Consider the following 18873-nt stretch of genomic DNA (forward strand, 5'->3'; position numbering starts at 1 on the left):
AAAGGCTCTTTTGAAGGTGTTGGGTGATAGAATTAGTTCTTATGAAGATTATTTTTGCACAGTGTTGAACTAAAAAAACAGAGTGACAGCTTCAGAAAGTGAATGTGGCAATTACAAGGGACGTTTAGATAATAGCTTGCAGAAGGCCTTCCTATATTAGACAGGACATACACAAGACAACAGGGTGTCAGTAAAATGAGAATGTAAATGAAGGAGAAATGCAATTCTTTGGTGCCCCAGAAGCAAGATCGTAAGGCAGATGATGATATGGAAGCTCGACTGGAGGGGGCATGGCTCTCATGCAAAGACACTCTGTCTTTGCTACCTGTATATCATATAAATGGAAAGATACTAAACAGTTTCCAATGGTTCTGCTTGATTTGATGAATCGGTGGCCCATTACCATGATCACATCAAATTTACCAAGTACAGAGTCGCTCTAACATAACTTCGGTCTCTATATAGTATGTCAGACACGATAACTTATTTAATATAGTTTTAATCAATCTTCAGGTAGATAGTACTGTTATATTAAATAAAAATGTTAAGTTTTTGGTTCCTAACCTGATAGTGTTTACAATCTGAGCACAAATCTTTTGAACTGATTTTATAATTTCTTGGTCCAAGATGGCAAGTCCATAGCATGAAAGCCCAAACTAACAGACACATAAGCACACATAAGAGCAGAGGAGTGTACAAATCTAGTAAGTATTTATTGAGGTCTGCTTTGTGGCCATCATTGCTCAGACACTACGAGAGCATACAAAAGATTTTAGAGACTGGGTACCCACTTCGCAGGGCGAATATTCAGCTGGAGTTTCCCTTGACTCCACAGTTCCCGAATAATGGAAGCAAGTTTCTATCAGGCATGCTCTGGGCTCGTGGAATTCCCTATGCTAGTTGTGCATTGTTAGGGAGATGCTGATCAAGCAGTTTGAAAGAGGAAAGGTCGTGTTCTCTACCTGCTGTCTGGCTTCTATCTCCTTTGAAGTTGTGCCACCAAAGAAAGGACAACCATTTCAAGTATCACTGTGAACAAATGGCTACAGTACTTGAAGTAAGTTAATGCAAGGCCACAGAGCACGACACCCACCATCTGTCAAACATGGATCAAAGTGGACAGTGCGCACCATCCTCAACCTTAGCAGTTCCACTGGTTCACATCACAGATTCCATACCAAATCCAATGCTTGCTCCCAAGACACATCGTCTCATCTTCCAACTCCAGTTACCCAACAGTGTCTTCTTTTCCATTAGCCCTGGACAGACTGTGGGGCCAAAGACACCTTTCCCTCTTTTACTCTAGTATAAACATCTCTATTGATAAAAAGAAGAGATGTCGAGTCTTAAGGCAGAAATAAATACTGAAAACAGTGCCAGTGAAGATGCCCACTCAAGTCAGATGCTCTTCGGACAACTTTTACTGAGCAGACCATAGTTTTGATAGCTAATGCCATGTATATAATCTCATATTTTGTGTACTATGATGCTAGCAATTACATATCGTAAAACAACTCTAAAATGAAGTCTGAACATCATCATTGTTTTGGAATCCTGCATTACTTTCTCCTTTACCGATGTCCACAGAGTCATAAGGATTTTCTTCTCTTTTTGTTTCATTTTTCCTGTTAAGTAAAAAACAAAGTCACCTTAATAAAGTGATGTTAGAAAGACACTCACACTGACCAAATGGATGAATATCAAAAAGTTTGCTGGCACCCTGTGCTAAGGATGCTGAGATGAAGAAAAGGGAACTTTCATAAACTGCTAGTATGTGTATACATGAATTCTGCCTCTGTGAGGACAGTTCAGAAGTATTGATTAAAATCAGAAGTCCATGTTGATTTTTAAGCCAGCCTTTCACGTGCAAAGATTTGTCTTGCAGAGGCATTAGCATGCACAAGAAATTTCCCATATTTTTTTATTGACACAAACATTTGGCAATCATGGAAGAGTCCATTACTACAAAATGGGAAACCACATTATCAGGAGAAAAGGAAGTGCTTTGTACAGCCAATCTGGAAATAATCGGAAAATATCTCTAAAACATCCTAGGAGGGAAATAAAAATATGTGGTGCCTACTTCACATATATGAAAAACTGATAACTTTGTTAGAAAGGATTCTCGGAAGCAAAGAATGGCAAAGGAACTTGATGATCCCTCTGCATTTTGAAATTTTTAACCATGTGAATGAACTACCTAGGAAGTGTTTTATGTGCATGTGTATACATGTATGTGAGTTCACGTGTGTAAGTGTGGATTCCTGTATGCTGCCGTGGATGTGTGGAGAACAGACAATAACCAGAGCTGACTCTCAACCCCCATCATGATTGAGATGATGGGGTCTCTTTGTTGTTTCTCTGTGGTGCATACCAGGCTAACTGGTCCTCGGACTTCTAGGACTTTGACTCCCTCTGCCTCCCCTCCCCTTTAAAAGTGTTGGGAATACAGATTACTGCATTGCTGCACCTGACTTTCATATGGGTGATGTGCATTCAAGGTCAGTTGTCTATACTTGTGAGGCAAGTGATTTTACCCATTTCTACAGCCCCAATTTTTCATATGAAGCTATTTGGTAAAATTGAAAAATCTCTGTATTAAAGAAAATTAAGTAAAATACACTCACTTGTCCATGTAAAAATCCAACTGAGGGTGTTTAAACAACTTAAAACATGCATAAAATTTTGTCAGGTGACCCCAAATACTAACTTATTTAACAAGTCCAACAAAGATCAATTCTCTCTCAAGCCGGACAAAAAATATACTCGTAACACAAAAGTAGAAATCAGGTCTCTGGTGATTAAAACCCTCAATCAATTCACAGCTCTAGAAAAATATTAGAGGGTGCCTGGCCGTGAACTAAAATGATGAGAAGTTTAATTTACCTAAAAAAGAACGAAAGTAAAGAGTAGTAGTTTAAAGCATATGTTCGGGGTCATTCTTAGGCGGCATCACAGTTCAAACCCTGCCTCAGTCCATCCTCTGGGGATGAAGCAAGGCTCAAGAGTGAGGACAAACTCTTACTGCATTTGGAGTCGGGAGGTGACACGGTGGTTAGGTGGTTACAACAGCATGCCAATAACTCCCAGGCTAGACATCCGGCCTATGACCTTACTAAGAAGGCAACATGCTCACTACATCTTCCAAGTTTCTAAGGGACAGACACATCAGCATAGTCAGGGAGATAAGGGTCCAGAATGGTAACTGGCCTATGTAGAGAGTGTGCTATGGTATGGCAAGAAAAAGACACTTACTTCTTTCGACCTCTGATCCCAGTGAAGATCAGGGTGACGATGCCGAGCACCACAAGCCCCATCACGACACCGAAAATAATCAGCCATATGGTGACAGGAGGCTGGTAAGGTGGCGCAAGTGTTGGGTAAATCCCCAGAAACTCCAGGCTGTTATCATCCAGGCTGAAAACATCATTGATGCGGTTCCTACACAAACTATTTGCGAAAGCAGAATATAAGAAAGAGAAGGCTTAGACCAAATGAACTTCAGCCTAGTCGTTTCCTCTTTATCTCACAGTTCCCCAAAGCGGCTAGTAGGGCTTATCATGAGCGTGTCCAATTAGAATGTGCGCAGTGGTACCTGCCTGTAAAGCCAACGCTCTAGAGATAAGGGGGGGAGGGGCGACACAAATAGCTCCACATAGCACGATCCAGGATAGTTGAGGGAACATAGCAAGACACTGTCTTAAAGAAAAAAGCCATGCAAATTACACACCCAAAATAACACTAAAATCGATGTAGATCGGGCCAATGGAAAAACACAGACTTTTGATAGTCACTTATCTTACATACCAAGCAACCTGAATTAGGTCTATAAACAACCTCATTTGATACTTGAGTCAGAAATTCAGAAATGAGGGGGCTGGAGAGCTTCTATAAGAGCTTGTATTGTTCTTCCAGAGGACTTGGGTTGGCTCCTAGCATTAACATTGGGCAACTCACAAGTGCCCATAACTCTAGTCCCAAGGGCTCTGATGCCTTCTTGCCTTCATGGGCACTGCTCACGTGTAGCACACCTATAAGCACGCAGGCATACACACACTGAACTGTTAAGAGAATAAAGTTGTCATATAAATTAATAGGTTTCACCAGGTGGTAGTTGTGCACACTTTTAATCCCAGCACTCGGGAGGCAGAGGCAAGTAGATCTCTGTGAGATTTAGAGCATCCTGGTCTACAGACTGAATTCCAGGACAGCCAGGGCTACACAGAGAAACCCTGCAATGAAAAGCCAAAAATAACAATAGATTTTATTATGTAGAGGAATTTTAGGAATGAACAAACGGCTGCTGTTTGCTCATGTGTAAGTACTGCATTCCAAAGGCCAAGTTAGCGGATTTGGCAAGAATTTCTCAGCTTTCAGAGTGCATCTAAAATGAATTTCCAGCAAATGAAAGAAAAGCATAACTGAATGCCCCTCTTTTATAAATGAAACATGTCCAATACCCAAATCCCCGTAGGAATTTTCCAAACAAAAAGCACTGACATTGGGAAGTAGCATCAAGGACTAACATGGGAAAGAGACCTCTGCATCTCTCCAGCACTGAGACAAGTGGCTGAAGTTGGTGGAGTCAAAAAGATGAAGACTATTTAGGAAAAAAGAAAAAAACAGTACAATGGTGGAACATTCTGGTTTGTAGACTAAAATGTCCAGCATCACAGCCTTCTATCTATGGGTGTGGCTCATGTGAGACGGTCCAATTCCTTCATAGAGGACAAGCAGCCAGCATAGAATTAGCCAAAACCCCTGGCAACTTCAAGAGTTTCTCCAGACATTCTAGAAGAGTCATTGCTAGAAAAGAAAGCTTGAGGATCACTGCAGCTTAGAGCTGGGGATCCAGGAAGAGCAGGCCAGCATTTTGTCTAAGGTAGATACTTGCCTTTTTGGAGGAGGAGACTGAATCTCTGGGCATGATTCAGTCACACACCCCAACCAGGCCAGATTTTCTAGGCACACCCTATCCAGCAGGTCTAAAAGTTCAATAGAATTCCTGGTGTAGCTCAAGTGCACCACCTAGTGAGATGCCAGGTACGGGAAGTTTATTAAACATTTTGTGGTGGGCACAGTTGGAGTTTTTTTTGTTTGTTTGTTTTTTTTTTTTTTTTTTTTTGACAAGGTTTCTCTGAGTAACAGAGCCCTAGCTGTCCTGGCACTCACTTTGTAGGCCAGGCTGGCCTCGAACTCGCAGAGATCCGCCTGCCTCTGCCTCCAGAGTGCTGGGATTGAAGGTGTGCTCCACCACCTGCAGCATTTTTTTATTGTCATTTTTTTTAATGACAAAGAAAACCACCCGTCTTCCATCTATCTCATCTAAAATGTCTGAGGCAAACTGGACAAGTCATTTCGTCTGGATAATCACTGCTCTGCAGTAAATTCCTCTCTCAGCCTGGGAGACAATGGCAAAGGAACCTGATGTTTGCCTGCCTTATTTCCTGCTTTGGGCAGTTCAATAAATCTTTCATAATGTCCCTGTAACAAATGGTGGCAGTGTGTGCCCATTTCCCTTCTGCACCTTCCAAACATGCCAACCAAGCTTCCTTTAGCCAGAAATGATTTCCCTTTGCCTGAAACCATTGCCAAGCTAGAGAGACTAAGGAATGAATATCACCCGGAATCATTTCTCAGACAATGACCAGTGAGAAGCGGTAAATAGCCCAGCTCCCTCAGCCTTCCAGCAAGGCAATTCCGGAGCACTTTCTACAGTTTCCCAGAGCTGCCTGGCAGGTCTGAACTCTCATCTTACTCTCTTCTCTGTCTCCTGTCCACAGTTTCCATTGGTGCTTCTTGGCACTGCCTCCCAAATAAACCATGTTTGCCTAAATCTTTGTTCAAGGACCTGCACCAGGAGACGTCTCCAATCAAAACAAGTCTCTTGCTACTGGATTACAACAGAACTAAAGCCCAAGTTTGTGCACCCAAAGATATGGTTCCACCAGCAAAACGCCTGCTGCACAAGTTTGAGAACCTGAGTTTTGACCCCTAGCACCCACATAAAACAGCTGGGTGTGGTAGCACCCAGTCCCTATCCACTCCAGTGCCGGGGCTGGGGGAGAAAGGCATATCCCTGAAGCTCCCTTGACAGCCCAGCTGAGTTAATCAACATCAGATTTAGCGACACCAAGAGGTAACAGATCAGAAAAGACACCTAATGTCAACCTCCAGTTTTTGTATATGTACCCATGCCATGTGTGCCCACTCACACACAAACCTACATGTACACCACACACACAAACAACAACCACCACCCAAGTTTTGAGATGAGGTAAAACATGTACATGGCGTAGAATGATGTCCAGCACTCAAAAAGAGTGCACTAAATGGAAGCTATTGCTGCAATTGCTAACCCTCCACCTTTAAATAGTTTGTGTGAAAGTAAGAACTCACCTGATGGCGTTTTCCACTTCACTTCTAGGAATGATGTCAGACACATTTTGAGGAGAAGTGACAAAGAAGTTGAAGGAGACTCTTGGGGTCAAATCACTCACCCGTATATCTTCCACCCTATGACAAAAAAAGAGAAAGAAATAAAGAAAAGAAACACGTTTCTTCTTTCCTAATGAGAGAACACAAAAAAGAAAGGAAGTTGTCCCATCCCGTTCCCCCACCCCACCCCCACCCAGCCATGGCAGAAAGGAGATGAGAGTGAGGTTCCTGGATGAGGAGGTACAGGGCGGGGCAGGGCAAGGGCAAACAGGGGGATGATGTGGCCAAAAGAACTGTATACTTCCCAAAGCACATGAAATTAACTGCATAAAAGTTGTGAAACACCCACCCACCCCACCCCCAGTGCACTGGGCATGGTGGCGCACACCTTTAATCCCAGCACTCTGGAGACAGAGGCAGGTGGATCTCTGTGAGTTCAAGGCCAGCCTGGTCTACAGAGTGAGTTCCAGGACAACCAGAGATACACAGAGAGATCCTGTCCCCCAAACCAAAACAGACAAACAAAAAGTTGTAATACCAACTTTTGGTACTGCTTTTTCCTACTACCCCCAAACCCCAAATCTGTTCCGTTCTTTTTCATGTCCATGAGAGCATCAAGAGAATCAAGAGTGAATCATTGGTGACCTTTGAGTGTGCAAGGCAGCACGGTGGACAGTGATATCTCAGTGTCACAGATAGCTACAGGGTGTTAATGCTCTCTAGCCTGGCCCCACTCAGCAAAGTGGGGGGTGGCATCACTGGACGAAGGCAAAAAGTCGGAATCACTACACCATGTGACAAGGCCAGGCTCTCAAAGCTACCAGAGTGGCGCTAGTAAAAAACCTAAGGAAGATCATGTGGCCATCTATGGTTCTTGAGTGACTACTTGACCTTCTCAAAATAAAAGGCAAAAGCCATGGGATGGTCTTGAGGCCCAAATGAACTTTCTTTGCTCCCTTTTACCCAGCTACCCCGCGCAAACACTGCCCTGATCACATCACCTATTGGCCCACTAGCAGACGCTCCTCCTCCCACAATGACCTTCTTGCTGTGCCTCTGGCAGGCAATGGATAGTGCTTCGTCGGACTTTGTGCCTTTGTCCCCTAGCTGAATTCTTTCTCCCATTGTCTGTATTGTTGGCTTTTCTGCTTCTTAAGGTTAGTGATGTACTCTCTAACCAACTCGGTAAAAGCTGAACTTTCCTCAGCCCCTTTCCTCGTCCTGACCCTGTGCTTTCCGCCATAGCACACATTTACAAGTCCCTCTCTCCCTGCGGTCTCTCTCCTGAAGAAGCTTACAGAAGGCAGAAATCAGAAATGTCTTCCCCCCTCTTTTACTTCTAAGGATAGGGTGAGAGTGTATGGAGAGAAAGAGAGAGAAAGAGACAGAGACAGAGAGAGAGACACAGAGAGAGATTTAATAGCAACTCTTGTTATGCTATCTACAAGTTAAACCACAAGCATTCTAAAAGGAAGTGGTCCAAATTCCAAATGTGAAATAAATTTTTGAATTATGCTTATGCACGCAACCCTAATTAAGTTCAGTGGCCCCAAATAAATATAAAAAAAAAACAATAAAGAGGTACAAGAGTAGGAGAAGGAAGGATTCAGTGGAAGTCAGATGAGAGAACACAAAACACAATATATACATTTATAAAATTGTCAAAGAATTGAGCAAATACAGGTGTCGGCCAGTGGTAGCACACACCTTTGATCCCAGCACTAGGGAGTCTGAGGCAGGAGGATCTCTTTGGGTTTGAGTGCAGCCCTGGTCTACTGGTGTGGGAAGTCCTTCTGTATATGTGTTTCTTTTATTGGTTAATAAAGAAGCTGCTTTCAGACAATGGCTTAACAGAATATAGCCAGGCTGGAAGATATATACATATATAGAGAGAAATATAGCTAGACTGGAAGATATATACATGTATAGAGAGAGTAGGCAGAGTCAAAGAGACACCATAGAGCCTCCAGAGGGGAAAGACATGAACTGTCAGTTGGAATCTTGCCAGTAGGCCATGAGACTCATGGTAAAATATAAAATAATGGAGATGGGTTAATTCTAGATGTAAGAGCTAGCTAGCAATACACTTCAGTGATCGGTCAAGCAGTGATTTAAATAATATAGTTTCTGTGTGATTATTTCGGGAGTCTGGGCAACCGGGAAACAAACAAGTAGCCTCCTCCCAACAGTCTACAAAGCAGATGCCAGGACAGCTAAACTGTCACACAGAGAAAACCCATCTCGGGAAACACACACACACACACACACACACACACACAAATTAAGCATATCTCCTCAGACTCTAGAATAGGGGAATTTTTATTTATAGGACCTAGCAGATCAACTCACCCAAAAAGAACGGTCTGGTTTTTCTTTGCAAAATACACTCTCATGGAATATGCAACAGATGCTCGGAACAGGTACATTTCGTTGTCGTTCCATTCATACTGCAAATTCAGAAGAAAGACACCACTCAGTGGGGGAGGGCCAAAAGAGAAGGGAAACTGGGGGCTCCTCGTCACTATTCCAAGGACCCTGGCCATCAAGTCTGTGCCCTCCAATGTGAGCACACATCAGCATTTGGTAGTGGGAAGCTTCAAAGTGACTAATGACTCTACAAGAAGAGTTTCTGATTAGGCCATCTAAGATGAGACTCCAAGAGTCTGTTTATCTACTAAACCCCCAGCCCCACCCCGGGAACTAAGGCTGCTGGTCAGGAAATCCTCCCTGCTTCAGGAATCATGGCACCCACCACTTTGGTTTGATATAAATTGAAATAAGAACCCCAAGTATAGGTTTATAGATGGGAGACAGCCCAACACTGTGGGGTTTGCGTGGGTTATCCGTATGTTGTAGGCAACTAAATCTAACATTTACTGTTTTGATAAGTTCTCAGCTATTTGAACCATGCATGAAATGTCAGCATTAGGTAGGCAACTAAATCTAGCATTTACTGTTTTGGTAAGCTCTCAGCTATTTGAACCATGCACTGTAATGCCAGCATTAGGGAGGTAGAGGCAAGAGAATCAGGACTTCAAGGCAAACTTTGGGTACAGAGCAACTTCAAGGCCAGCCTGGGCTACACGGGATCTCAAAAAAAAAAAAAATAGCTTGGGGTTGTGTGCACAGCCTAGTAGAGGTGTCGGCACTCAATATTTCCTCCAGTAGGTGGCAGTAGAGATCAATGGATGACACGGGAATTTCATTTTCTTTTAGAGAAAAGCAAGACAAAAGCTCTCAAAAGAATTGTTTTCACCTAAGGATGGTTTTGCCCAGATATGTGAAGGATGGAGTTTATTTTTTAATAGTAATAAGGGTACGGTAATGTTGTTCCTAGTAATTTTCTGGCCGGTACTTCCATAGTTTAAAACAGTTAAAAGGTAAATTCTGAAAACGATGCCTTAGCTCCAGTGGATGTGCACCACGAAATGGCTTAAACAGGACAGACATTCTGGCCCTACTGCATATGAGTTCCGAGTGGGCATCTCACTCAGAACTTGGCTTCCGAATGTCACACCTGCAAAGTCTTGTAAAAAGGGAACATTGCCTCAAATGCCCAGACGAAAGATCTGCTACCTCTCCTGACCTGCCAGGAGCACTTTCAATGTCTTAGGCCAGGGAGGAGCTAATCAAAGTGAAGAGAGATACTCTTGTGGGCCTGCAATGCACATTCAGACATAAGAGTGCGAACTCAGAGTGGAGTAGCGATGGGCTTGTGTTTGTACACTTGCTTTCTCAGCGCCTACTCTTTTCAATTCAGGGACAGAAAGGGGAGGACAGGAGGAGAGGAACTGAGAGGAGTATAGAGAGGGGAAAGTGTAACCAGAATATGTCGTATGAGAAAAGAACCGATTTTCAATAAAAAATAAAAATAATTGCTTTCTTTTGTTTTAATTTTTAATGCATGTATTATTTATAATATGGTGTCTTATTTAGCAAAGTTATTTTTCAAGTCTTGGGAAATATTTAACTTCTCCGGAAATGAGGAAGTAGAACCTGAATCTCTGGATCTCTACAATGACCCAACACCTTTCTGGAGTACATTGGACTGTTTTATCTGATTGTCCCAGGTTGACTTCTAAACCTGCAAAGCTTTCAGGTTTCCGGGACACGCCCCGGCTGTTGATCCCATCTATCTGAGACAACACACCCTCTCCTCTTTGCTAATCAAAGCTATTACTGAGAAGAGGGCCATTTGGAAAGAGGAAAGGCAAGAGTGCAGGTGGGTGGGGAAGCCAGTAACTAAAGGGGTGAGTTATGGGCAAAGAAAATTATGTGAATGCAGGAAACTCTCACAACGAAACTCATTTTGTACAATGGCTAGATACTAACAAAATTGTCTTTTTGAAAAAGTTTGTACTTCCCAGAGCTGGAACAAGTGAGACGGGTGTTCAGGGGAGAGCAATAGCTAAAGGTATAAATAATAAGAGTTTCTATAAAATATTTTGTCACCCTAAACTGCATCTCTAAGTTAATGGTTCTCAACGTGGCTATACTTAGAACTTCTAGGAGATTTAAAAAGTCTTTACATTTTTAAAATGTATTTATTTTATGTGTATCAGTGTTTTGCCGGTACCATGTGTGTGCTGGTGCCTGGGGAGATCAAAATAGAACACAAAACCCTGCAACTGGGACTACAACATGGCTGTGAGCCACCGTGTGGGTACGGGCAACCAAATCCGAGTCCTCTGCGAAGCCATGAGTATTCTTAGCCACCAAGCCATCACCCCAGCTCCGGATTGAAAATCTCTTAGTGAGGGTGGGTGTGGTGGTGTGGGACTTTAATCTCAGCACTCTTGAGGCTCTCTGGGAATTCAAAGTCAGTCTTGTCTGTAGTGAGTTCCAGGCCAGCTGTTACTGCATTGTTAGATCCAGACTCAAACAAAGGAAAACTTGTAACGCCCAAATCTTGGTGAATAGGAGTTTCCCAGTCGTTACTATGTACATAAATCAATGGAGGCTTTACAAATGTAGGTCCTGATTAAGCAGGTCCAGGGATGGGGCCCGAGATGCTACACTCTGACCAAGCTTCCAGATTGGAAGGTTTTGCACACGAACTGACCATACTGTTAATAAAATAGAATGTAGATGATTAAGAAAACAAAACCTAAGAAAAGAAATAAGCCCTTAGCATAGAACCGTGACCTTGCCTTGAATACAAGTCATGGTGCCAAGAGTCATTGGGAAGGTGAGTGCTTGCTAATTAAGGATCAGAACAGATGGTTCTGCACCGATCTTCATAACACATTCAAGGTAACAAGTGAAAAGCAGGCAATGTCTATCCAGTAAGGGATGGGTTACAAAGAAAAGGAAGGGAGGGAGGGAGAGAAGGAGTCAGCTGAAGGTGAGACGTGAGGATTATAGTTTTAAGAGAACCATATGGCCCCTCTTCATGTATGCCACACTGAAACGGGATTTCAAGGGAAGAGACTGTTGTGAAGAAAACCGGAATCACCATTCAGAATACTCACTGCATCTTTCCCAAGAGCTGACTTTAGGCTTATCCTCACTTTAATGCTTTGGTCGGCATCTGATTAAAGAGAGATTTCAGGCAATTGGTTTACATGACAGACTGACCACACATTTATTTTCCCTTCCCAAGATCGCACTAAGGTGACAGTGATAGGCCTCTTTTAAGGTAAAGACACAGCTTTTACAGAATAAGAAATGATGAGAAACTGGTAACTGCGTTCTGAGAGGACCATAAGTCACTGCTTTATGTGGGTGTGTACACAGAAGGGATTACAGGGCAGAGAGAGGGAGAGAGGGAGAGAGGGAGGGAGGGAGGGAGGGAGGGAGGGAGGGAGGGAGGGAGGGAGGGGGAGAGAGAGAGAGAGAGAGACAGAGACAGAGAGAGAGAGAGAGAGAGAGAGAGAGAGACCTTGGGATTCCGATACAACAGAGGTGTGAAGAAAATGATACTGAGGTTGTGGTTTGTGGTTAAAGCCACTTTGGGGATGGCGTGGTTCTGTACACCAACATCACTTACTCAGCCAATTGGAACTTGTTCTACAAAAGAACAAGATATAAACCTGGAAAGAAGAGGTGGAACCCAGGAAACAAGATTCAACCTGGAGGAACCAGGCGATAACTCTGAAGGACAATTATGGTCCGTATTAAGATAGGAGTATGTGAGACGCCACGGGGAAGTTTCAAGGGAGGAAGATAGAGCTGAGAAGAATAGATAGATGGGACTAACTGGTAATCAATCAATGCTCTGCTTGATGGTGAAATATGCACGCCAAAAGCTGAGGTGATTTGAAACTCTTATACAAACAAGTCACTTAAGAAAGGAAACAGCATGATATGTTATTTGGCTATGCAACTGGCCAGACAATATTTATATATTGATAATAGCTTCACTAAAAATCATGTTAAGTCTCTCCAGAGGGTTCTAAGACACCAAAGCAAGCAAAGTTTTAAAGAAAGTAACTGTCAGAAACTCAGGGTCTAACCATGATGCAGGTGACAGTGTTTGTCTCAGAAGAATTAGGTTGGCCCGTTTGTTCTTATCAACTTGACATAGCTATAGTTATTTGAAAACAATGTCTTCATCCTATTGGCTGGTGAAGCATTTTTGTGACTAATAATTGATGTGTGAAGTCCCAGCACATCGTGGACAATGCCACTCCTGGGCAGGTGGTCCAGGAAAAAGCCAAGCCGAGTCAAGCCATGGAGAGAGAGCAAGCTAGTAAGCAGTGTTCCTCCATAGCCCCTCTCTAGTTCCAGCCTCCACATTGCTGTCTTGAGTTTCTGATGATGGACAATCAGCTGTAAGCTGAGAGAAACCCTCCCCTCTCTAAGTTGCCTTTGGTTATGGTCCTCATAGCAACAGAAAGCAAACTAGGGCAAAGAGCACCGTCCAAGGGCAGTAGGAGAGTCTTATACTCTTACTGTGAACGTGAGACTGATAAGAACACCTGAAGACCACGAGGGGTGCACCCACCCACTGTGACAGTGGAACTGATCTATTGGGAGCCCACCAAGGCCAGCTGGACGGGGACTGAATAAGCATGGGTTGAAACTGGACTCTCTGAACATGGCAGACAATGAAGGCTGATGAGAAGCCAAGGACAATGGCACTAGGTTTCGATCCTAATACATGAACTGGCTTTGTGGGAGCTTAGCCTGTTTGGACGCTCACCTTCCTGGACGTAGATAGAAGACCTTCGTCTTCCCGCAGGGCAGGGAATTTGTACTGCTCTTCAGTATCGAGAGGGAGGGGGAATGGTGTGGGGGGAGGAGAAGAGGAGTGGGGATAGGGGGAGGGGAGTGGGGGGAGGGGGCAATATTTGGGAGGAGGGGAGGGAAATGGGAAACGGGGAGCAGGTGGAAATTTTAATTAAAAAAGAATAAAAATTAAAAAAAAAAGAACTCCTGAAGAGGGAAGACAGATTCAGCTGTGTCACAGCCCCCGCGAGGCTATAGAAAGGACACTCAGCGAAGCAAACAAGCAACAATGCACAATGCATGCGCAGTCTGTGAACTCACATGGACTCCAGTCAGTGTTCCACCCCACAGAAGAATTCTTGTTCTGCTCCTTCAGCCAGACAAACAACGGCTCGAAGTAATTGAGCAGTGGTCTTACATCCATATTCCTTGTTCCCACCACATTTTCCAATGCTAGGGTCCAGGGTTCGGATTTCCCAAGATGCAGCATATTGCTACAGGAAAAAAGACAGCGTTTGGATCATTTTGAGGCAGCTGGGCACACCTTCTCATCTACACTCTACATTCTTTTCCTGGAATGGGCTGCATTTTCTTTGGGTGGATTAAAAAAATAAGGCATATTATCAGATGGATCTAAGACTCAGTTTCTCTTTCCTTCCAATTGCTCAAAAGAGAGCCGTGTGGTTATCACAGAGGGACCAAGAGGTGACCTATCCTGGCATCTCATGATCTAGGTTCCCATCTCGTTCCACATTAAACATTTATTTCATGGTTGGTTGGTTGGAGAAATTCTGAAGTCCGATTGTTTCTTTTGGGGGGGGGGGAAGATGTGGGAGAAGGCAAATAAACTAAATTAAATCATAGACGTGGCAATGAATAATACAGGGTGCTAAGAGATGCTCGGCATTTTGAGGCAATTCTTACAGCAACTTCTGTCCAGCTTCAGTGGAATTTGAGATGTCACATTTGTGCAGTGGGCCATCATGTTTAGCTGCTTGACAAAGGGCTTCTTGAAACTGGAACTGATAAATGGTCCTTGTGTAATATCTGTACAAGTGAGAAAGGAACAAACAAAAAGAAGGCTCATGTTTTATTGCTGTCACAGAGTCACAGATCTGGGGGGATACTTACATTCCTGGCCCAAGTAACCCCAGAGGTATTGCCTAAAAGTCTTCCTGTAGCAGGAGTCCAACATGACCTCTTCACATGTACCAAATGTTATTTTCATTGCATATGTTTGATGATAGAGCAGCGTGGCTACTCTGCCGTGGGTTGTCACAGACTTATAGCCCTTTCCTATAAAATGACGGCAAGCTGGTTCTGACACCAGGTAAGTAAAATTCCCATTTTTACAAATATAGAAGGTGAGGCCCACACATGCCTGCATCCCAGCATTAGGGGAGGAGGATCATGAGTTCAAGGCCAGCCTGGGACGTGTAGTTAAGTCTCTGTCTCAAACAAAAGACAAAATAGACAACAGCAATAATAAAATACTTTTTTGATGTATAGTAAACTCTACTGGTGATGAGAAGATGAATTAAAAGTGTTTTTCTGCTTTACCTAATGGTCCTGTTGTGCTTGGTTGGGTTTTTTTTTTTAACTGTGTTTTATTGAGCTAAATATTTTTCTCCGCTCCCCTCCCTTTCTCCCTACTCCCCTTCTACCCTTTTGCATGATCCCCATGCTCCCAATTTACTCAGGAGATATTGTCTTTTTCTACTTCCCATATAGATTAGATCCAAGTATATGTCTCTTAGGGTTCTCTTTGCTGTCTAGGATCTCTGAGATTGTGAATTGTAGGCTGGTTTTTCTTTGCTTTATGTCTAATTTTTGTTGTTGTTGTTTCTCAACTTGACACAAGTTAGAGTTATCGAAGAAGAAGGAACCTCAATTGAAAAAAAATGCTTCCATCAGACTGGCCTCTGGAGCCAATCTGTGGAACATTTTCTAGATTAATGATTGATGTGGGACGGCCTAGGCCATGGGAGGAGGTAGCACCCATCGGTAGATGGTCCTGTGAATTACAAGAAGGCAAACTAAGGCAGCCATGAAGAGCAAGCCAGTAAGCAGTGTTCGCCATGGTCTTGGCTTCAGTTCCTGACTCCAGTTTCCTGCCTTGTTTAAGTTTCTGCCTTGACTTCCTTCAGTGATGGATTGCGAGTGGAACAAAGCCAAATCAACCCTTTCCTCTCCAAGTTGCTGTTAGTCATGGTGTTTATCCCAGCAATACAAAGCAAAATAGGACATTCCTTAACAATGAGGGGAAAGTCTCAGCTAAGTCCACTTAACCCAATAAAACATCAAGTTGCATTACGTTGAATTGAAACTGATCATCTACATTAAGCTTGCGGTAGGAGGTAGATAGAAAAGGCTTGTAATTGTCACTTCATTGAGCCATTTATGCTTTTGTTATTAGCCTCGGCTATCCTGTAAACACCAGATGCTCAACAGAGAGGAGAGGACTGTCATTTACCGGATGAACGAGTAATCATTAGACACGTGGAACAGAGCTGCAGGGTCACAGTATGTTTCGTCGTGAGGCAGAGGCTCCACCACACCGACAATCTCTCGCCTTCGGAAGAAAAGGGAAGCGTGTGTCAGTTGGGGGTAGACCACCATGAGAAGGGAGCTAGAGCTCAGAGCAGTTTCACCTGGCAATAGTATTTATATTGAAATGGGTTGTCAATTGAAATAAAAAAATGTAAAAACCAGAAAGTAAAGCCTCTTGTGTGTTTGCCTCCTGTTGCCTTAATTCAACCAAAACTCACCATTGGAAAATAGCTATCTCCTTAAAACCCAGAGTTTAAAGAGTCCATAAAGAACACTGTATGGCTATAAATATGCAGGGGAAACCCTATCCATTCCTCTCAGGCACCGCACTTTCTGTGTTCCTGTCAGCAGTGTGTAAAACTGAAATCTTATTTTTTTCAAAGCTAATTCCAATGTGTCCCCTTCTGTGGAGCTTGTCACCCACTGGGCAATGCTCTTAAACTCTTACGCTCCCTTAGACTCGGGGTCTTCTTTTAGTAATACTTTATTCTCTTGCCTTTTACTAGTATTTATTAGTTACATAAAATCCTGGTTCCCATGACATCTCATAAATGCATGTAATATCTTTGATCATCCTCAATCCTTTATTATCACATCCTGGTCCCTTTCTCGTTGCTCCCCCTTCTCTACCTCTGAGCCCACCTTCTACTTTCGTACATTGTCTCTAGCGTTGTCTCTAATCTCTGCCACTTCTCTTCCTATGCTGTGATTTTTCACATGTAAACTCCTTACCACCGAGATATGAGCTAGAGTCTGAGTCTGGGTCTCAATTATCTCTATCGTTCTCATGCTAAATACTATGCCAGAACACTAAGGAGAAACTGCACTTCTGAATGGCAAATGGCCAAATGAGCAATCAGTACAGTGATGGATTACTTTGGAGGTCTGATTCCAAGTTGGTTTAAAATAAGTTAACAGGGATCCGAAAGTTAGCACAGTTGGGAAAAAGGGAAGAGAAGCCATATAGGCTTTATTTTTAGACATTATTTAAAAGGAATATAGTTTTGCCCTTTATTATTGCAATTTTGCAGACAACTTTGATTCTTTGGGGACAGCTTCACTTATACACAAACATTAGAAACTACCCTAATTAATTACATTTTTTTCTTCCTTTTTTTGGTTTTTCAATAGGGTTTTCTCTGTGTAGCCCTGGATCTCCTGGAACTTGCTCTGTAACTAGGCTGGCCTCCGACTCAACAGAGACCCACCTGTCTCTGCCTCCCAAATGCTGGGATTAAAGGTTTGCACCACCACTACCAGGCTTATTACACATTTCTTATCTTACTACTCAAAAAAGACCCTTGAGACAATGTCCTGGGAAATGATTTCAGGAAACAGGAGCAAAGGAGTGAGAAAGGAAAACAGGACTCCTGCCCAAAGGGCACGTTATCACGAATATCAGTTCTATAAGCAATGTGAACTGATTCCCACATGAAGAAGGACGCTACTCACCATGAGAGCTGTTCCACAAGAAAACAGGAGAGCTAAGGTATTTATCCACCAACCAGGCCATCTGGCATTAGTGTCCTAGCCCCCCTGCAATTTGTGGGTTCAGGTGACCTCAGAAAGCCTCCCCTTGGCCAATTGAAATAGAGATAGCACTGCGAGCGAAGCAAAATGCTCTTTTTTTTTTTTTTGCAAAATGCTCTTAAGGGAACAAGTAAGCCCTTGAGGAAACGGGTTCGTGGACTGCAAAGTCGTTGACTTACTTCATCTCCCACCACTTCTCCATCCACTGTTCTTTGGGAATTTCTCCCTTAAAGACCATCCACCGCCACTTCTCTAGCATGTAAGTGAATGGCAGCGTCCCAACAATGGTCAGGGCTTGCTTGAGTAGGAAGTTGATTTCTGTTTCTGAAAGGAACATGGAAAAGGGCAAATATTAAGATGGAAGATGAAAGCAGAAATTTTGTAAGAAAATTTGTCTAATCTCAAGCTATTATTCCTCCTCAGGATAATTCTACTACAGAATGGCTACATGAGAAATATTGGCAGTGGCCATATGTATAATGTGTGTGTATATATATATATATATATATATATATATATATATATATTCTTCTCAGGTGATGGATTTTGAATACAACCCTAGAAAAGAAGAACTAAGTAAAAATTCACAAGTTAACTGATCCATACTTTTTTTTTACCACTTTCAATTACCTCCTTCAAATATCCCCTTATCAGAGTTAAGTAGGGCAATTTCATCTATTTTCCTAGTCATACTGTTTATTCTTGAGAGCTCCGTGTAGGCAGTGACTGTTAATGTCTCATTCAAGATTGTGTGCCCAGTCCAGTGTCTGCTCTGTAATACCCTCTGTGAGTCCTGAGTAAACAAGCAAACGTTAAACAGATGTGGTGAAACCTTGGAAACTAGGGCGGGGAAATTTTTTAAAAAATATCGTTTGGTTTTTTTTTTTTTTTTTTTTTTGCACAACAGGTTGACTATCTAAAGGACAATAACATCTTGTGCTTTTTCAGGAAGAACTCTATCAGTGGTAGAGTGATTGCCTAGCAAGGGCAAGGCCCTCAGGTCCATTTCCAGTGCTGACAAAGCAAAAAGCAAAAGAAGCAAGAGGAAAGGATTGTCAAAAGGTTCACCATCGGCCAATGATGTTTGTAGAGATAAAGACGTTTGCTGTCATGTAAATATCACATGAGCTATACACGTATCTTAACATCATGTTACTCCATTAACATGTACAACAGTTATGTTCT

At 42.8% G+C, this 18873-nt stretch overlaps 1 protein-coding gene across 1 annotated transcript in view; it reads right to left on the reverse strand.

Annotated features, from left to right (window-relative positions):
• Nucleotides 1–804: 804 nt before the first annotated feature.
• Nucleotides 805–18873, reverse strand: part of Ace2 (angiotensin converting enzyme 2) — a 49022-nt gene continuing 30953 nt past the window's right edge. Inside the window, exons 10-18 of the mRNA XM_057759983.1 lie at nucleotides 17868–18012; nucleotides 16082–16180; nucleotides 14533–14655; nucleotides 13930–14102; nucleotides 11910–11968; nucleotides 8788–8885; nucleotides 6400–6516; nucleotides 3256–3450; nucleotides 805–1625 (exon numbers count right to left, since the gene is read on the reverse strand). Of these exons, the coding sequence (XP_057615966.1) occupies nucleotides 1517–1625; nucleotides 3256–3450; nucleotides 6400–6516; nucleotides 8788–8885; nucleotides 11910–11968; nucleotides 13930–14102; nucleotides 14533–14655; nucleotides 16082–16180; nucleotides 17868–18012 (1118 nt within the window). The 3' untranslated portion in view covers nucleotides 805–1516. The remainder of the gene's footprint in view (nucleotides 1626–3255; nucleotides 3451–6399; nucleotides 6517–8787; nucleotides 8886–11909; nucleotides 11969–13929; nucleotides 14103–14532; nucleotides 14656–16081; nucleotides 16181–17867; nucleotides 18013–18873) is intronic.

This window comes from Chionomys nivalis, chromosome X (genome assembly GCF_950005125.1).
Source record: "Chionomys nivalis chromosome X, mChiNiv1.1, whole genome shotgun sequence".
NCBI lineage: Eukaryota > Metazoa > Chordata > Mammalia > Rodentia > Cricetidae > Chionomys > Chionomys nivalis.